Raw genomic sequence first — 20052 nt, forward strand, 5'->3', positions numbered from 1 at the left:
ACCAGCAGCATCAACACCAGCAGCAGCAGGCCCAACAACAAGCGCAGGAGCATTCGGAACTACAAGAACAACAGGAGCAGCAGCAGGGACAGGAAGGACAGTAGAAAGGACATTCGGGGATATGTGTTCTCGGTTGAAGAGCCATAGTGCGACTGTATCTCTATTAAGAATGGCATGCGCATGCGGATAAAAAAAAAAAAAAGAAAGAAAGAAAAGGGATCGAGCCCCAGTCTGGTCACCAAGATGATGTACGCACTAACGGTAACGAAGAGATGAAGCTTATGGAAGGTAGAAAGGGTTCAAGGCAGAATTAATTGTTCGTGAGTAAAAGCAGCTACCTGGAATTGATCAATAAAGTATGTTGGTAGACCTGGTACCGCACTTAAACTTTGTACTCATGGCTCTGGCTACATGGCATGCTCTACTGAAGCTTGCGTAAACACATTTTAAAACTGGAGTGTGACTGTCTACCTCTGCTAGATTTAAATCATCGCAGATAATGCTCCTTCTTTCAGTAAAAGGCCGCAGTCGTACTGGAATACTTTGCATCAGCCTCCACAATCACTGAGGCAATAGTAGCCTTGTCCGCAGTCGTGACCTTGGCTTGAATCTCTGCCGAGAATACAGTAGCAAAATATTGAAGGAATTGGGGATTCGCCTCCACCATACTGACAACTCAGGCAGAGGTGAAGCCAGGCTTCTATGTCATCTGTCAGACATCTAACCCACAATAGCAAGCAATGTTCGAGAAGCAAGTGAAAACACCGTTATCGACCAGTTTGTCAAGTATGGCAAGAACATCCGGCTTGAGGTCCGTCACAGAGTTTGTGACTCTTGTGCTCGTCGCAGTCGCAAACGTGCTAGAGGCGATGGCATCGTTCATGGCTTGGTTCAGATCATCCTCCATATCGATCTCCTCATCCTGACTAATTTGCAATCGTCCTGTAGAACCCATCGAACGTGACGCTGAGGGCGGCGATGTCGGTTTTTATACCGTACACGTCGATCGGAACCGTGGCTGCATCGCGTTTCTGCAGGGTTGTAGCCCACGTGCTAGCACCCAGAAGCAGGAAAATAAGTGGGGTTACAGGCATAGTGCCAGAACTGATATGCTCGGTTTTTATCGTTGAATTGTTTGTTTTTTGGTTTTAGGCCAGGTCTTGCCTCTCCTTGATAAGTACTGCCCTATGGTGTTCTGAAGCAACCTGGAACATATAAGTCATAGTACATGTGTACCTCGCCGTCGGTCTGTATAGGCTTCTTCGGCCGCATGAGGCTGAAGCTGCATGGTGGACGCCCGACACGTACCTCGGCGGATCTAGCGATTTTGGGCACGCAAGTAGCGCCGTCCCCGGATAGGACAAATGCCAAATTAGATTGTATGAGGATAGCCTGACACCTGACACAATCACGCCGGGCAGTCCACACTAGCAAGGGTCCATCGCCGCAGCCGACACCTGGCCGAAGGAACTCGTGGGTTGGGATTTTCCCCTCACGACAGCACCAATCACCGTTGCGTGTTAGTGAGGAGGCTGTCCCAGATATTGAGCTTACTAGCAATTGAAGCACTTAAGTAGGGCTGAGGCCTTGTCTAGGCACCACCTTTGCGCCAGCCATAATATATCGTCCACTGTTCAGATGCGCCTGCATCTGTCCGTGTTGATTCCCTTCCACATCGTTCTACCACTGCTTGGGTAATAATCATGGGTTCTGAGGTAGCCACGGCTACCAGCGCAGATGTTTCTCCTTCCTTTGAGGTACCACGCCCGACAATTGCGACATGGAGGCTGGTGATTATTCTTCTTTGGTGAGACCCAAGAGAGGCATCGTCCCCGCCATGAGTGACGGAGCACTGACCATGAGTTCCCGCAGCATCGCCATCGGACTGTTCTTGTCTTTGATGGATACCACCATTATTTCGACCATGCTATACACCATTTCTGACGAATTCGATGGATTCAAAATTTGCTCGTGGATCGTTCTGGCGTACACCCTGTCCTATGTTGGTGAATCTCCACTTCTTGCTTTGCTCTTCTCGAGGAATCTTCAAGTAATACAAATTCAGGATGCGCTGTATTCATGGCAAGATTATCTGATGTCATTGGCCGGAAATTCCTCCTGTGCATGTGCTTCCTGATCTTCCTCGGCGCGTCGATGGGATGTGCCGCGTCGAAGAATATGAGCCAGCTCATCGGCTTCCGTGCGATGCAGGGAATCGGCGGATCGGGGCTGTACGCGATGGCCATGATTATTTATCCCGAGATCAGCCCCCCTCCTTTACTCCCCGCAATATCTGGCATCATCGGGGTGGTTGTCGCTCTTGCTGGGATTAGCGGACCGTTGATCGGGGGCGCCCTCACGAGTTATCGCACCTGGCGCTGGGGATTCTGGATAAAGTACGTCCTTGCAACAGCTCAAGAGATGCAGATGAAGAAATCTGTCTGATCACCTTGTCTAGCGGCCCATGTGCGTTTGTTCCTCTGGTAACCCTGTTACTCGTGTGGCCCAACGATTTCCATTTCGCGAAGAATGTTCGTTTCCGACACCTTGACTATCTCGGTACACTTCTCATACTTGTCGGATCTGTCCTGTTCGTCTTTATCTTGAATGAAGCAGCCATCAGAGCCTATGCGTGGAACAGCGCGCCGGTGATTATCGTCCTCATCATCTCCGTACTGTCATGGGGAGCGCTCGTCTACTGGCAATGGGTTATCTTATCCAAACCGAGATTCAAGCAGATTCGGCCTCAATTGCCGTTCCGGCTACTGTCAAGCCGTGTCATGGTCGCCGGCTTTGTGTGAGTCTTTTTGGAGGCGATCCCCCGAGAATATTAAATAACACCCCACTGACGGGCCGGCAACAGGAGCACCATCCTGACTGGATTTGTCATGCTTCTGGCCATCGTCAACATCCCCCTGCGCGCACAAATTGTCAATGTGAAGGACGCGGTCGCATCTGGGATTTTGCTCCTCCCGTTAATGGCAGGCACAGCCGTCGGCTCTGCGATCGGCGGGGCCGCGTCTGCGAAGCGAAACAATGCCTTCTGGACGCTGAACCTGGCGAGCATTTTCATGGTGATTGGGTGTGCCTCGCTCTCGACTCTGACGGACTCGGTAGACCCTGCACCGAGGCAGTGGGGACTCGAAGCAATTCTGGGGTTTGGAATCGGGTTGAGTCTCTCTACAATCACGTTTCTTACGACTATGCAGGTTGAATTTCAGGATCATGGTACGTGCGTTCCTTATACTTATCCTCCAATACGTATATCCGGCTGCGGTAGTCAAACAGATATCCCTTGAAACTCGTCGAAATATCAAGAAGAAAAAAAAAATTGATCTTAACCCCTTTATAGCTGTCGCCCAAGGCATCGTCGCCCAACTGCGCATTTTCGGCGGAAGCATCGGCATCGCCTCGGGCTTCATCGTCTTCAACACAGATGTCCAGCACACGCTCACCGGCGTTCTCACACCCGAGCAACTGGATGCATTCTACCGGACCCCCGTCGCAATCTACCGGCTCCCAGTGCAGCAGCAGCTTCTCGTTCGCCAGGTCTATGTTAGCACGTTCAATACCGACATGCGCATCTGTGCGGGTATCGCGGCGGCGTGCCTCGTTGCGACGCTTTGCACGTATCAGCGAAAACCGCAGTCGATCAGGCAGCGGCTTGCGGATTTAGAGGAGGCGTATGCAAGGACTGAGGCAGCTAGGGGCGAGGGGGCTGCGTGAAGGGTCAAGGTTGAATGGCGACGTGGGAGCGTGTCCCGCTGTGGATGCTAGAGGGGTGGATGTAACAAGGTTAATGTAAAGGAGGAATGGTTGTTGGGAGGCTTCCATTGCATTCCTAGAGCCACGTCGTAGCAAAAATACTTCGCCCCGCCTCCGGGCTCATTAAAAGGAAATGAACCATTGGAAATTGACTCGATGTTGAGATGTAGGCAGATATATCACAACAATCACAGAGAAGACTGGAAAGATAGACTATTGGCTATGTCTCCACTAGTTATAAACGCATTCATGAATTTACAATTATAATAAAGTATTATAATACGATGGTGATTTTACCTACCCTCAAATAGTCTACAATGCTATTAGAAGATACATATACTATCTATCACGAGTATAATCTGAAGATATATGTCTCTTGCAATTGCACTCTACTCATGCTAGTGAATGTTACAGTTTTAGGACCCAGAGAATTCCATTATGGTAGCGTCTAATCTCTATGCACATTTACATTTCTTATTCTTTTTCTTTCATTTATCTCTGGGTATGAATCCAGATGGTATGAATCCAGATGGTATGAATCCAGATGGTATGAATCCAGATGGTATGAATCCAGATGATTATCCTCCCAACCAGCCATCAGTCGTAATCCCAGACAGGGGTTCTTCCGACTAGACGGACTACGTATCTGACTGGTGCAGTCAAGCCCAGATAAGGAGCTGCAAGGTTTAATATAAAACTAACGCCGACTAGTTACCTTAGCGTCAGATACAGACACACTTCTGCTGTTGCCTAGGGAAAACCCCTCTCTTCTTTTGATCAGATTGCTTGGGAACCCATCTTTAAAATCCCACACTAAAGTCGTTGAACTTTGTCGGCGTGCATATTCTGACTTTCACGAATAATAGGTAACGGTACACATTGGCTATCGTTCATCTACTAACATGGCAAGCTCATGCAGCTCTGCAGCTGATAGGGCATTTGGGCCGCCAATTCATGGCTGCTCCTACTTGGACTTTACCCTACTCTTTGAGCAGGTGATATTTGGTATCGTCCTATCGGCATGTTTTCTCCCAGCCGTAGCCTGGAGGATACTGCAGCTCCTTGGGCAATCCAGGAAGATCACAATGGAATCAAACCAGCATGCCAAGGTATCTATCGGTGTGAAGATCATTCTGAGCCTCGTTTTGATCTGCAGCCAACTTATTTTATTGATGCTCTGGGCAATGTCTCCTCAGTATCGCAATAAATTCACCATTGCATCGGCTTCCCTATCATTGGTATGTTCCCTCGGCATACCGATCCTGTCATGGAAGGAGCACGTACGATCAGTTTCGCCTTCCAATCTGCTTTGTCTTTATCTTCTACTCAGCACATTGCTTGATGGTGTACAGGCCCGGACATTATGGCTACGATTCCCCCCTACTATTGCGGGGACATGTACTGCAGGCCTGGGTGTTCGTTTCTTGTTGCTCATAGCAGAGTCACAAGAGAAACATAAATATCTGAAGCCTCAATTCGTTGATTATTCTCCAGAAAAGTTAGGGGGCATGGTGAATCGTGTCATGTTCTGGTGGCTGAATCCCTTGCTGGCCCGCGGGGCCCGCGGGCTGTTGAATGGCAGCCATCTTTTCCCTCTTGATTCCAACCTCTCGGCTGAAGCAGTGCAGGCCAAGTTCGAGTCGGAATGGCTGTCGAGTATGTTACTTCTTCTTTCTTGAGATGAATTGAACCGAGGTATTTAATGACTATGTAGCTCTGAAGGATCGCCATGGAGGCCAACATAAGCTACTGCTGACAACATTGTCTTGCGTTCGACGAACTTTGATGTGGACAGCAATCCCCCGAATTGGTCTCATCGGTCTCAAGATAGCGCAGCCGTTATTTCTTAATTGTGTCATTCGGTATCTCTCTGCTTCCACTAAAGACCATGCTGTTGGAGGGGCGCTTGTTGGAGCTACAGTCTTGATCTATCTGGGAACGGCAGTACGCTTCCAACCCTCATCTACCGATCAGAGCCGTGAAGCAAGCTGATGAAAGAGATGTACAGGCCACGACGTCGCTATATATGCATGGGCTAAACCGTGCCATCACTATTGTTCGAAGCCTTTTGGTTACTGCCCTTTACGAGAAGATACAACGACTGGACACTGTTACGGTGAATAATTCAGCTGCGCTAACGTTGATGAGCACCGACACAGAAACCATCTGCAACAGCTTGATGCGATTAGACGCCCTGTTCGCTTCGCCTATCGAGGTCGGCCTTGCCATATTCTTCCTTGCACGACAAGTAAGTTGGGCATGCTTAGCATCGGTCGGATGTGCCTTGGCAGCCGTGTCCCTCAGCTATGTTGTAGCTGCCCGGTCACCTCCACGCCAGAGAATATGGAACCAGGCTGTCCAGGAGCGTATCGCAATCACTGCCTCTGTCTTCAATTCGATTAGGAGCATCAAATTGCTCGGTTGTTCTTCTTTTGTAGCACGGCGAATATGTGACCTTCGCAACGCCGAGCTTGAACGCGCTCGGGGGGCCCGCATGCTTATAATGTGGAGAAATGTTGTTGGTACAAATCTTTCTTATCCATTCCAGCGATGACTTCATACTGATAGGCATTTATAGCAAATATACCACAGATTGCCGGGCCTATTTTAACGTTTACGATTTTCACAATTGTCTCCGGAAGTGGTGTGGTCACTTCAGCAAACTCCTTTACCGTACTCGCCCTGATTGCTTTAGTCACTCAGCCTATACAAGTCTTTGTTCACGGAATAACCCAGATGGGAGTTGCTCTAGGTTGCTTCAAGCGAATTCAGGACTATTTTAATTTGCCCGAAGTTGCGGCCGGTCAGGTCTCTCACCACAGTGACGAGAATCAGGTACCAATCAAAGGCCTCTCACCGAGCGTGCTTGAGCTAGAAGCCCTCCCCGTGAATGGCAAGTGTCTATCAGTACACAATGCCGCCTTCAAATATGCGGACTCAACCACACCGATTTTGACGAACGTGAACGTCGAGATACACTCCTCTACGCTGGCAATTGTCACAGGGGCTACCGGCTCTGGAAAGTCTTCGCTACTCAAAAGTCTCATAGGAGCAGTACCCTGCGTCGCGGGTTCTTACTCAAAGTCAGTGGCAATAGCTTACTGTGCACAAGAGCCGTGGTTGCCAAGTGTTTCTGTTAGGGAATGCGTGACTGGTCCCTCCTACTTTGACGAGGAATGGTATACCACTGTTCTCCATGCATGTGCTCTCGACGAAGACATCTCTGCTTTTTCCGAAGGAGACAGGACTTTTGTTGGCTCCGGTGGTACTTCACTAAGCGGTGGGCAGAAGCAGCGCTTGGCAATAGCGAGGGCCATATACTCGCGCAGAAAGCTCCTAATCCTCGACGATGTACTCAGTGCATTAGACGTTATCACAGCCAAGAAGGTTTTTGATCGCGCTTTTGGTCCTAAAGGATTATGCAAAGCCCACAATGCCGCGGTGATTCTTGCTTGCAGTGATCCCAAGCGCATCACATCACCTGATAAGATCATAAACCTTCAAGATGGCACAACCACATCAGGACCCCCATCGGAAGTGCTTCAAGACAAGATTATTTCCATATCGAGTGAGAGCGAAGTCAGACCCACCGAAGAACGAGCTCCTGTAACCACAGGGACGGAGAAAAAACTGATAGAGTCCCGCCAGGACCTACCACGCCGACTCGGTGACTTTTCTGTCTACAAATACTACGTAGAATCAATGGGCTGGAAATCCTCCGCTTGCTTCCTAGGCCTCATAGTCGTGCAGGTATTCGGATCGAAATTCCCTACACTATGGCTCCAATACTGGTCCGACCATGACTTCAACTACTCCCTCGGTGTTTACCTTGGGGTGTACGGGATTTGTGCTTTCATCCAGCTAATTGGCACCATCCTCAGCATCACATTCCTCATCATCTTCCTCGTCGCGAAAAGCTCCCGCCGCTTACACACACAGCTCCTAACGGCTACCATGAACGCTCCCTATTCATTCTTCACCGCGCACGATAGTGGTACTATCCTGAACAGATTCAGCCAAGACCTTTCCCAAATCGATAATCAACTATCGGGCGCACTTCTCATGACGATCTTCGGCGCTGGGACACTAATCGCCGAAGTTATGCTCATCGCCGCAGGAAACAAATACATCGCTATCACGGTGCCATTCGTGATTACTGTTTTCTACGCTCTGCAGAACTTTTACCTGCGGACTTCACGTCAGCTACGGCTCATGGAACTCGAAGCACAGAGCCCGCTCTACACACACTTCCTTGAGACGGCCTCGGGCACGGACACTATCCGTGCATTTGGCTGGCAAGCCGCATGGGCGGCGCAGTGTCGACAATTGGTTGATACAGCCATCCAATCGTATTATACAATGTTCTGTATCCAGCGTTGGCTGAACCTCGTCCTCGATCTTATGGCAGCTGGTTTGGCGATAATTGTTGTCACCGTGGCGGTTACGTTAGGTTCATCGGTGCATACCGGTGCGATCGCAGTTTCTTTGCTGAATATCGTGGGGTTTAGTAGCAGCTTATCGTATCTCATTACTTCGTGGACACAACTGGAGACGACTCTTGGCGCGATCGCCCGCGTCAAGAGTTATGAAGAGACTGTCCCGAGGGAAGATGCCCAAAATAGTGAGCTTACACAACAGCCTGCGGAAGACTGGCCATCTCGCGGGTCGATCAGGCTTGATCATATCTACGCAACGTACGACGCCCACCAGAGTCCTCGTCAATGCATTCTGCGCGATATTACTCTCTCGATTCACGCCGGAGAAAAGATAGCAGTATGCGGTAGAAGCGGAAGTGGTAAAAGCTCGCTCATTTCTCTTCTGTTCAAACTTCTTGAACCTATCGCGGGCTCTGTGTTTATTGACGAGATGGACCTGCGCGATGTTCCCTGCGACGTGCTGCGGGCCCGATTTACCGTTATACCCCAAGACCCACTCATCCTCCCAGGAACACTACGATTCAACCTCGATCCAAGCGGAGAGCAGTTCTCTGACGATGCAATACTCTCAGCTCTGGATACTGTAGGTCTAGGGATGGATCCAAGTACAGGGCAGCCTTATTCTCTAGACCTTGAAATAAGTACTTCGACTCTCTCACGCGGCCAATTCCAGCTTTTAAGTCTAGCGAGAGCATTACTTCGGCAGAGAGAAACCAAGATCCTTGTCCTTGACGAAATCAGTGGAAATGTTGATGTCGCTACCGAGAGGTTGATGTTCCGGATTATCCAAGACTATTTCGCACATGCGACCGTAATTGCAGTGACACATCGATTGAGATGCATCCGGGACTTTGATCAAGTCGTGATTATGCAAAATGGCTGTGTTGTCGAGACTGGGAGGCCCGGGGAGTTGCTAGTTGAGCGGAGTTTGTTCAAGCAATTGTGGGATGAGCAGTGAGCGTTTCGCGGGATTTGAAGTTGATATAACGGACAGGAGTTTCCTTGAGCAATATTGGACTACACAGATATGTGTTCAACAGTACCATCTACTGTAGCGACAATTCATAAGAGAGACAAACGAAGCCAGATTGCCCAAGACGTGCAGCTCCAACAACCTACTCCTACTTACGCATACTCCAGGCCTTATCTGCTAACGATAAGCCTAGGCTCATGTATATGATAAGGTGGGAGTATTAATCGGCAATGCATAAGCCGATTAGTTAATCATATTCCTTACTAGCGTTCTAGGATCCAGCTTCGCAACATGCCTGACGTGTCTTACTGGATTGGCGCACCAGTTCGGTCATAAACATTAGATTGAGTGATACAGGGGCCAATGTTAAACTCCATCGAGATGCATAGAAAACTTATCATGCTATGTCACTCGCTCACTCAGGTTCCCCTAGCGGAGATAGATGTAACATGGCAGGCATAGAACTACACTATCAAAATAGTAACTCGAGATTGTATCTAAGCTCCCTCCGGAGATGAGATCACAAGGAGGGCATTAGATATATGCTGGATATTCTTTTGTCAGTACTGTCAACAGATATTCAAGAAAGTTTGAGTCACAGTTGCTCCATAGAAAAAAAAGAAATTGAACAATATACACGTCATTAGTTGTACATATGACCCTAAATCCGCCGTGAAACGTGGATGCAATGAAGGCCAGCTAAATAAATTAAACTAACAGATCCTGGTGGAAATAGTGTAATCTGCTAATATGTTCACATGTAGGCAGTACCATAATTCGCCTATGCGGCTATTGTTGCCTAAACTGTGGCGGAGATATTCCTTGCTTGCTTGCACACTATCTTATTTAGTTTTCTGGTTTTAGGTGTCTAGCAGTACTATAGTTAATGTAGTAGCATATCATAGATGTCCTTATCTTTGAGTCATGCATGAGTCAACCCCAGATACTAGGGAATTCTACGTAGTGAGCAAGGCAAGCAAGACATGTACTGATAAACACGCTCATCAAATGGAATGAAATGCCAGGCAGACACAGTCGAAGCTCTACTGAAGTATCATTTCACGTACCACACAACAACTCATAGCGCCAATAAGGTACTGCTGGGTGTAAATAGTTAGTTTCGGCACCCTCCAGGAGTCTAGTATTGAATGGGCCAAAGTTAGTAATTCTTGCCTACTTAGTTAGTACGACTTCTTTGGTAGTAGCAGCCTCCGCCATCCATTCACTAATGATACACTAGTATACCATTATACCAGCCCCCCGCAACCATGAAAGTGACTCTTACACTCAAACGACCCCCCTCCGCTGAAGACATTACCTACCTTCATGAGTCCCTCAAAGCCATTCATCCAGAAGTCACCGAAACCTCGCGCGAAGGACTCAAAATATGTTTCGCGGCACCTACGATGGATGTTGAAGCTTTTGTGGATTTGTTTCCTTCATGGCTCCATTCTTCTTCGCCGGATGTGATTATGGAGGGGTATGCTCTGGTTTCTGATATTTAGTCTTTCTATCTTTTTTGATATTATTATTTTGATTGCCGTGTGCTGTACTTGGCCATATAGTGTTGGTGCTGTTCTCACTGAGAACGGTATAGTATCTGCCATGGTTGGTCGTATGCAAAGCAAATGTAGCAGATAGGGTGATGTGGATCGATCTACTTGACCACAACCTGAGTCCCAGGAGATGGTCTAACTACTCGACATGAAAATTAGTGGATTACAGGGAACTAGTGTAGCGGTTAGTAAATCACATGTGGGAGAACTATCGCCTGTGGACAGCTCTTACAGCCCTGTTGCTTTGTAGCCGCGGCATCGTCAGCAGAAAATCCCTTGTGCTGCACAGTTAGCCTATCTTTAATAATAGATGAAAGGTTCTGAGTGAGTAACCTTCACACCGAGTCAACACTGGGCAAATTCCGCATATGATGCAATGCTCTGCCATAGCCTTGATCCTATGACATTGTTATGCGACGGTTAACCTCGGAAAAGCATGCCCCAGCCTTGCTCATGAGGCTCTAAATGAATAGATAGTGGTAGGGCACAAACACTGCCCGCCTAGGCAACATACTTAGTAACGTAGTCGAAAGATCGGCTCGGACGAACTGCGACGAATCTTGGATAGTCTAATAGACGCTAGACGATGGACTTGGGACTTGGGAGGCCATCCCGCGATGCAAGCCGCGGACTGGGGACGGTGTCTTGTAGCGACCCCACCAAGGCGGGATAGAGTGGAGCCGTTGATTGGGGCAACACGACGTGCTTTCTCCACGGCCCTTTCCGTGGATGAGAAAAATAGATCAATCGAGAAGGCCAGCTGAGTTGCGTTGAGCTGCAAAAGGCTGGGATCGATATTGTTGTTACGTCAGCTTGTGACTTGGCGGGCACGAGAAGTGAGCAAGCGAGCAATCCATTGAGCTGTCTCCGTCGCTTTTTGCATTCGTAGCTCAAGTCCGTCGAAGTTAGGTGCATATCGGTCGAATAGTAGAAACTCAAGGCTGCGGGCACACGCAAAGGGGGGGATTTTCTAACGTATCCAATTGCCTGAACCTACTTTGTCAACAGCCCCCGATCATCGTAGAGCTTAAACTGGGATGGGCATGATTTTCGAAGAGGATACTGTGAGGCTGCCCGTCTCCTTAAAATAATCCCCTGAAAAGCCCACAGATCACAGTACCTTAGCGCTGGGGTCTCAGAGATTATCTATCTGTATCCCCTATATCAGTTAGAGTATATGGAGTACGGGGTAGGGTTGCACATGGTAGTTAGAAACCTGACAGCCTACAGTTAACGGTTGCGACACATGCTCATGGCGGCTCTGATTGAGTAACCCCACACAAAAGGTCTCATGCAGTCATCAGCTCATGACTTGCGCCGAAGCTAATAAGATAGTTCATCGTGGCTCCTGCACTAATATGTACGACAGAGGCCAGTTTTCGCGTCGCCAAAGTAACGTCAGGAGAGGCAGGTCGGGCGTTTGCAGCCTCCCGGTAAGTTGTTCAGCCCGCTTGTGATCATCGGGATCATCGTGGGAAGGGAAACGCTGTCGGGAAGCAGAGCTGCACCGCCTCAGGCGGGACTCGTTACTAAGTGACTTGCCCAGTCCGGATTGGGTGCCAGGCCCCCCCCGGGGTTGAGTTCTCTCGCTTCAAGAGAGTAAAACAATTTTAATACCGAGTACCAAGGAAATAAAACGTGTGGGAATGAATGAGAGGGAAAGGCTTAGCACTGATCACATCGCAATTTATAGAAGCTGGCCATCAAACCACCAAGGGATGGCGACGGGTAGGGAGTTCCTAAGCCAATAAGAGCGATCAGGATGTGAGTACCGCCAACCGACCGGGGAAAGATCGGCCAGCGACAAGTGTTTCAGCCACTAACAACCAGGGAATCTTCGCGATCGCCGCGTCATGCGTTGATGTTGCCCTCGACTCTCTTGCCTTTCTCCCCCATGCACGGCCCCATTCAGGGTCGACACTCCCCTGACGACTGCAGCTCAGCTATATTACGCACACAATGGACGCCATCAAAGTGCGCCCGTCCCCTTCGGCGCTTTCTCCACCTCTTCCCCTTGACCTGGGTGCGACTGCCCTTACAATGCGATCCATTTCCTCCCAGATTCATCTCTCCTCGTCTGCCCTTTCGCGATGGCGCTCTCCGGTTGCTCTCGCTGGCGCCTCCGACAAAGCTATCATCTCTGCCTCTTCTACATCACAGGCTTTCTGAGTTTTTTGTGCATCATCATCATCTGGTATTGCGTCAATACCGATCGCGACTATGTTCACCCACTGTTGACCCAGTTGATCCCCGCCGGACACTGCGCCTGTCAAACCTCCACCACCTTCCAGTGCGCCAGCTGTCTGACATGTTCGCATCCGGACCTGGTGCAACAACTGTCCCCAGCTCCGGCGTGGGAATTTCAACCTGCTCGAGACGGCAGCAATGAAGGCCTCGATCGTGCCCAGTGTACGAATGCATTCCCGGGTCTTTTCGAAGATGTTGTTCGCGCCACGGGCTTTTGGAAGTCTCAGGGTGCGCTGGCTATGGAGGACTTGGACGAGATCCCTCTAGCATATGGTATGGCGCGGGCGTTTATCCACGCCGGTGAGCTTTATGTGGTGGCGGCGCGGTCCAAAGGTGAAGACCATCGACGTAAAATCGTCGCCGTACTGAGTTCTATTCACCGGGCGTTAGTCGCCGATGCCAACCGTACCTCGCAAAGAGATATTGAGTTTGTGTTCTCCGTGGAGGACAAAGTAGAAGACGTGACTAACTCCGACCATCCTGTCTGGACTTTGGCACGATCCGCCACGGAGGAGGCCGTCTGGCTAATGCCTGACTTCGGGTTCTGGGCCTGGGAAAATATTCAGAATTCGATCGGGCCGTACGACCAAGTTGTCAACCGTATCAAACGCGCGGATATCCCTTGGTCAGAGAAGAAACCGCAGCTAGTCTGGCGGGGAAAGCCTAGCTTCGCCCCCAAACTGCGCCGCGCCTTGATGGAAGCTGCGCGAGATCAGCCATGGGGGGATGTGAAGCAGGTCGACTGGGATCAGAGGACGAACATAATACCCATGGAGGATCATTGTCAGTATATGTTCATCGCTCATGTCGAAGGTAAGCTTTTCCCCTTAATGCTAGCGATGCCCGACCGCATCTGTACTGACTGGGATGTGTGATGCAGGTCGCTCGTATTCTGCGTCACTGAAGTACCGGCAAGCATGCAACTCGGTCATTGTGGCGCATAAGCTGCAGTATATCCAGCACCACCACTACCTTCTCGTACCAGACGGGCCGCAGCAGAACTATGTCGAAGTTGAGCGGGATTTCAGCGACTTATCAGACAAGCTCGAACCTCTGTTGGCCGACCCCAGTCTTGCGGAGCGGATTGCCAACAACAGCGTGCGAACCTTCCGCGAGCGGTATCTGACCAAAGCAGCCGAGGCCTGTTACTGGCGCAGACTTTTCGAGGGGTATGGCAGCGTTTGGAACAGCAGCGTCCCCGTGTGGTCCGAAGCGTACCAGCGCGAACGTGGCCTCCGATACGAGTCGTTTCTCCTGATGGACAGCCAGCTGATGTTTGAGTTCGACGCGCTGAGATTGTCTTATTGATACCACAATCAACCACGCATGACATTATGGGTATAGACTATTTCCTTGGAGCATGGTGTTTGAAGGAGTTAAACAGAAGAGGTTCTTTATTCAACATTCACAGTCCCCTGTATGGCGATACTTTCGTTTGAGATACCACTGGGCGGGTGCCATTTTTGATTGATAGACCAGATGTATGAATAGTGCTGGCGATGACAGTCAGATGCAGGTTTCATAGGCGAGCTAAATTATCGAATGCATGTTGATCCATTAGTTGTGCTGTCATGGCGCCGATCAGGACCCCGACCCCGTATTCCCATGTAGTGCAAGTAATCGGTGAGCTCTTTCGGCTTTTCTATCCGACAGGTCGCCATCATGGTGCATCCACAATATTTTTGGGTATCAGCATGGTATTGCCAGGTCATCTCAAAGAAACTCTGCAGGTATGGAGATAATGATATGGTGAGGAAAAAACAGCCGAGTTGAGCTGCGCGCGAGTGAGTCTTCCCGGGCGGGGAAGAGTGACACCTCTCAAAACTTTGGCTTGTCTCACTTCCCAACCACCAGCACCACCATCACCCAGTTCAGCTCTTCCTTCTGCCGGATTGGCTTATCTCTGACGATCTCGGCTAGTTTTCGCGCCCACTTAGGCCGCGATTCTGCAGAACCCCAAGAGACTAAAGCATGCCATCGAGTCAGTGGAAGGGAGTGATTGCCTGCGAGGGTTCACATCCTCATTGATCGGCTTTGCCATCCAGCCAGCTGGGTATGCCTGACCAACAACCAGCATGTGTAACCTCACGTCAATTCTTGCTCCTGTCAGCGCTGGCACTCGACGCCACCAAACCAAAGGGATGTCACTCACAATCTCTGGCACTGGCATTCAATGGAGGAAGACCGAAGAGTGGAGATCGGATCAGCTCCTCGGGTACCGGGACGGCACCAGACAATCGAGTAAACAAATCCATTCATTGATCGATCTTAGTGTTGTTCCAAGAACACTTTTTGTCCTTCTGCTTCTCGACTGACTTCTCCTTTCATAATCAATCACTGACTTCCATTGGCTCTCCTAGAAGAACGATGCCCTTAGACAGTACACCGCCAGCCCCTTTTCAAGTTTTAACTTTTTTCACTTTCCGAGTGTCCCGCTGACAATTGGTCCACCGTGAGTGGCATTCCTGCCGTCGCGTCAAGCAAGGAAGCTCACTCTGTTCCCCACGAACCATGATCTGTGCGGCGATCGGCTCCTCGTATGGAACGCCTGGACCACTGAGATTGCGGCGGTGGAGCTCCCAAGGGAGCGGACAGCCAACTATCGGAGGGATCTTCGGCGAGATTCAGCTCAGATGAGATTTGCAGCCACACACATTCGTGCAGACTATCCATAATAGCGGCCGCCTGGATGGAGGTCGCACGGGCGAGAGAAGACAGGCTGCAGGGGCGCACGTTCGCGTTGAGAATGGTGGGTTTAGACTATATAAGCTAGGACTGCTGTCCTGGGCTCTGACTGCTCTTCTGCTTCTAATCCCTTTGTCTCCCCAAATCTCTTAACCATGCCGTCACCAATTCCCAAGCCCCCCGGGGTGTTCCTCCTCGGCAACGTGAAGGATGTGAATGCTGCGAACCCTTGGAACTCATTCAACAAGCTCGCGGCCAAGTACCGTAAGTCTTCTCGTGTTTCTCACTCAGTTTTATCGCTGATGTGGTTCCGATTCGCTTCGCAGGTCCCATCTGCAAAGTCACCATCCTAGGCGTAGACATCGTCTTGATCACGGGAGCCGCCCTTCTCGAAGAAATCTGCGATGAGACCCGCTTTCAGAAATGTGTGGCCGGTCCCATCATTGAAATTCGCGAAGCAGTACACTCTAGCTTGTTCACTGCAAAGATAAATGAAAAAGAAATGAGCCAGTGGGGAGTCGCTCATCGCATTATGGCGCCCCTGCTCACACCGGGGGCCGTTGACCAGGTCTTCGCGGATATGCGGGAGGTATCAACAGATCTGATCAAGAAATGGACCGCCGGCCCCCGCCAGCGCGTCAGCGTCACCAACGACCTGGATCGCCTCAACCACGCGGCCAACATGCTCTGCTTCTTCGACCAGCGCCTACACTGCTTGGAAGGCCCAGAGCCGTCTCTCATCAAAGCCATGGAGAACGCCACTACAGAGGCCGTTCGTCGAGCATCCCGACTCAAACTCGTCAACTGGCTTTTCTACCAGCGCAAATTCAATGCTTACAACAAGACTCTGCGCGACTACTCCGCCAGTTGCGTCGAATACCGACGCACTCACCCATCCGCCAAGAAGGACATGCTGTATGCTCTTATGGAAGGCAAGGACCCCGAGACCGGCGAAGGACTAAACGACGAACAAATCGTCGACGAAATCATCAACGTATTCATCGGCAGCGCGACAGCCCCTAACCTCGTCGCCTTCGGCCTTTACTATCTCATGAAGAACCCGCATGTGATCAAACGCGCCCGGGAGGAAATTGACGCTGTTGTCGGCGGCCCCGGTGCGAAGATCGAACACGAGCACCTCTCCCGTCTCCCTTACTGCCTTGCCATCGCTCAAGAAACCATGCGCCTTGCCGCCCCAGCCCCCGGCTTCAATCGCGAAGCTATTCAAGACCAGGACGGCCCAGTCCTACTCGCAGGCGGCGAGTACGAAGTGCCGCGCAAACAGGCTCTCATCGCAGTCCTGTACGGTGTCAACCGCGACCCCGCTGTCTTCGAAGACCCCGACGCATTCAAGCCAGAGCGCATGATGGGCGAAGCATACGAAAAGCTACCCTCCGCGGTAAAGAAGGGCTTCGGTAACGGCAAGCGTGTTTGCATCGGAAAGAAATACGCCTGGGAATGGTCGTACTTCACCCTCGTCAGCATCCTCAAGGATGTCGAGTTCGAACTCGCTGACAAGAACTATGTCACTGATGGTGCGGGTAACAATTACAATGGCGCGTTCACCGTGAAACCGTTGGACTTCTTCGCCATTACTGGTCCACGCCCGAGAGCGGGCTGAGCTTTTTGCTTTTTCTTCGGTACATATAATATTCCGCATGCTTTTGCTTCCTCCATATGCCTGTCTATGATATCCAGAATGCGTGATTGTGTGTAATCTATGAAGTTGATGTTCTTGGCTCGAATAGCTTCCACTCGTGAGACTGGGAGGTTAATGAATGTGACTGCGTGTCTTGGTGACTAGTAATATACACATATCAAGATAATATGCACCTTAAATTATATCATTTTTACCCAGTTACTACTGAAATACTGTCATCTAGGTATATCCCCTTTCGAAGCACTTAGTTACTTTCAGTACGCCCTTTACTTTGTTGAAGCTCACGTGACGGAGTAGTAATCTGGTCTGTCCATATGCAAATTCCACCTGGCTTGTTTATCGCTTCTTTATCGCTCTCTAGTCTATCTAATTGGGGTTACAAAATATTGAAGGAATAAGCACAAAGCGAAGAACAAAAATTGTAATACGGCAGTTGTGGAAAGCAAGATGCCCATCCTGCATAACAGGGCGTCACGGCTCCCTACACACATGCACTGTATCCAAGGCAGTGCAGTCAATACCTCATGGGTATTATTACTCTACTGCATAGACTCGGAAGTAGAGATGCAGTGGTAAGATGAGCATCTATACATGAACATCTTTAGTCTTGTCAATGGGGAGAAGGGTAAGATGGGCCGAGGTAAGGGATCCCAGACCATGCATGAAATGAGATTATCTCCAGGATCACCACATAGATCTAGACCCTCTTTTCAAGATAGACAAAATAGCTATTGACGCGCTAAGCGTCACTGGGAACACTATAGCTGCGCTTAGTCCTCTTTTACGCGTAAGAGGCTCGGATACACCGCAGGGATCAGTGGCAGTCTAGATCTTGAAGAAAGCTGTTCGCGCCACTGTAGCCTTAAGGCGACGGGTATAGTAGTAGCCGTTTGCTGCAGTGCTCCATGGTAACGTTTAACAGCTTTCCAAAGCTCCGGATGTTTGTGTGTGCGCGCGCCGGTCGAATAAACAGACTAGGTCCTTATGTTATCATTGCATCACTATTCCGCTTGATATCAGATATGCGGGTGACACACTGACTATGACTGCAGCAGGGTGGTGAAGGGAGAGGAAGTTGAAAATCCCGGAAGCTTATAGGTTCGTGAGAGCTGAGGAGCTGTTGTGTCGTAACTGAGTGGGAGGCGTACGCTGTGCGGGTTGAAGAAGCTCTAGATCGCATATATATTAGTTCCAACGTCACCTCAGTCTGTTACTCATAGATTGCAACAAAGCTTACAGAGCTCATCCCTGACCATTGCAGGAGCTATGCATTTCATTGAGTTGTTATGATGGCCTGGGCTTCATATCGCTTGCAGAAACAGGCTCATCTGGCTGGGTTGGAAATGATCGAACGTTTTGTTGCTAAATGGCACCCTTCGATTTAGAGTTCTGATGGATGTTGGCGTTTTCGAGGTTGGATGATAGTTAAGTTTGGTCAATTCTGTATGTCTATACGTAAGACACATCAGCTATGCGGATTCATGGAATCTCACAGGGACACGCAAGCTTTGTTTTATCGTGCACGGCCTCCCATCCGGTCGCTTCGGGTCGGTATGATGGAAAGAAACACGGTTGGTACCGATATTTTAGGGACAGCTCACTTACTGACCTGATTATAGGAGGTTCATTTCAATTTTTGTCATGAGCGAGATCGTTTGCATCACTCCCTGGTGGGAGACACCATAGTAGGGCAGCACATCATCCGGGTGCCAAAAGGCAAAAGCTTCCCACGGTACTGTCAACAACTCGGAACGGAGCCATGATGATGGTTAGTCTCTCTAGTGGGTCAGGTCATATTCTTTCAAAGAACACATTTTTATCTGATCGAGTCCTCTGGGACGTTGGGTCTCTGATCGTTTAATCGGAAGCACCGGTGCTTGTATCTTGGCAGTTCTGCTATGCCGCATCCCCTAAATGGAGTAACATAGCCAGGTCAAGCTATTACCGCCATCAAAATGAGAGAAAAGTACTAGTCAGTCAATAACTAGAGTAAGATAGTTAATTGACTAATTATATTGTTACTTACTAAGCCGACATGATGTTAGCATAGACTATCGCGGTCCGTGTGCAGATATCTTTTGGGCCATAAATCAAGCTTGGTATGCTCATCCTCTCCCATGCATATCCTCGGTTACTAGAGCATATTCACAGGTATCATTAGGCTCCGACACTACTTATTTGAGGGATATATATTGCTCAAGGCTCTCAGTCTCATTTGGTTTGGAGTGCTGTTACCAATCCCAAATATGAGGAGCATTGTATGGTCAATGAGATGCAATGACGTATGTGAATGATTCCTGCAAGGCAGTACGACAGACACATTTCCAATCAGATTGGCTTTGTGAATTCATCATTCCGTCGAGGATGTTAGCCAATAGCTGTTAATGATTTAGTCAATTATTGATGGCTCAGACGAATACATGTACTGTAGGCTGCGGTCAGTTTCCGAGGCCAAAAGAAGGCCCTAGCCAACAAAAGATTTGTAAGGGCCCTCTTCTTGTAGCGACTCCAATCATGCGCCCCGTTTTCATGGAATCGTCACCCAGATCTTCTGTCCAACAAGTAAGCGCCGGTATTCACGGAGGACTGGCATGTGATCAGGCGGGTATATGCAAGCCTTGCCTAGAGATGGTCAGGAAATTAGGCTGGACCTAATTGTAATGCGCTCATAACGTAACGCATCCCTTTAACTGCCGCCTTTGCCGTATGGTGAACGCGAGATGAGTCTTT

At 49.6% G+C, this 20052-nt stretch overlaps 7 protein-coding genes across 7 annotated transcripts in view; 5 read left to right on the forward strand and 2 right to left on the reverse strand.

The window, feature by feature from the left end:
- BO79DRAFT_231918 (uncharacterized protein) overlaps positions 1-113 on the reverse strand; it is a gene marked incomplete at both ends in the record, with an annotated part of 2232 nt that extends 2119 nt beyond the window's left edge. Inside the window, one exon of the mRNA XM_025684189.1 lies at positions 64-113. Coding sequence (XP_025535826.1) covers positions 64-113 — 50 coding nt within the window. The remainder of the gene's footprint in view (positions 1-63) is intronic.
- A 389-nt stretch (positions 114-502) lies between these two features.
- Positions 503-907, reverse strand: BO79DRAFT_274086 (uncharacterized protein; the record flags this gene model as incomplete). The annotated part of the gene is made up of 2 exons (XM_025687569.1): positions 503-668; positions 726-907. The coding sequence occupies 2 exons, from the start codon at positions 905-907 to the stop codon at positions 512-514; spliced, it is 339 nt and encodes a 112-aa protein (XP_025535827.1). The 3' UTR covers positions 503-511.
- A 951-nt stretch (positions 908-1858) lies between these two features.
- BO79DRAFT_231919 (major facilitator superfamily transporter) lies at positions 1859-3726 on the forward strand (the record flags this gene model as incomplete). Its single annotated transcript, XM_025684190.1, has 5 exons — positions 1859-2006; positions 2066-2396; positions 2459-2797; positions 2864-3228; positions 3353-3726. The coding sequence occupies 5 exons, from the start codon at positions 1859-1861 to the stop codon at positions 3724-3726; spliced, it is 1557 nt and encodes a 518-aa protein (XP_025535828.1).
- Positions 3727-4850: 1124 nt separating this feature from the next.
- Positions 4851-9288, forward strand: BO79DRAFT_290156 (P-loop containing nucleoside triphosphate hydrolase protein; the record flags this gene model as incomplete). Its single annotated transcript, XM_025688859.1, has 5 exons — positions 4851-5003; positions 5118-5421; positions 5480-5709; positions 5774-6287; positions 6344-9288. The coding sequence occupies 5 exons, from the start codon at positions 4851-4853 to the stop codon at positions 9157-9159; spliced, it is 4017 nt and encodes a 1338-aa protein (XP_025535829.1). The 3' UTR covers positions 9160-9288.
- A 952-nt stretch (positions 9289-10240) lies between these two features.
- Positions 10241-10654, forward strand: BO79DRAFT_180141 (uncharacterized protein; the record flags this gene model as incomplete). Its single annotated transcript, XM_025680074.1, has 2 exons — positions 10241-10332; positions 10415-10654. A coding segment is annotated over exon 2 (210 nt), but the record flags the coding sequence as incomplete, so codon positions are not given.
- Positions 10655-12543: 1889 nt separating this feature from the next.
- On the forward strand, positions 12544-14509 carry BO79DRAFT_180142 (uncharacterized protein). Its single transcript, XM_025680075.1, has 2 exons — positions 12544-13790; positions 13858-14509. Exons 1-2 carry the CDS (start codon positions 12821-12823, stop codon positions 14283-14285), a joined length of 1398 nt encoding a protein of 465 aa, XP_025535831.1. The 5' UTR covers positions 12544-12820; the 3' UTR covers positions 14286-14509.
- Positions 14510-15538: 1029 nt separating this feature from the next.
- On the forward strand, positions 15539-17459 carry BO79DRAFT_201873 (putative cytochrome P450). Its single transcript, XM_025681614.1, has 2 exons — positions 15539-15926; positions 15989-17459. The coding sequence occupies exons 1-2, from the start codon at positions 15818-15820 to the stop codon at positions 17281-17283; spliced, it is 1404 nt and encodes a 467-aa protein (XP_025535832.1). The 5' UTR covers positions 15539-15817; the 3' UTR covers positions 17284-17459.
- Positions 17460-20052: the final 2593 nt, after the last annotated feature.

The sequence above is a fragment of the Aspergillus costaricaensis genome (assembly GCF_003184835.1).
Source record: "Aspergillus costaricaensis CBS 115574 unplaced genomic scaffold BO79scaffold_35, whole genome shotgun sequence".
In the NCBI taxonomy this organism is placed as follows: Eukaryota; Fungi; Ascomycota; class Eurotiomycetes; order Eurotiales; family Aspergillaceae; genus Aspergillus; species Aspergillus costaricensis.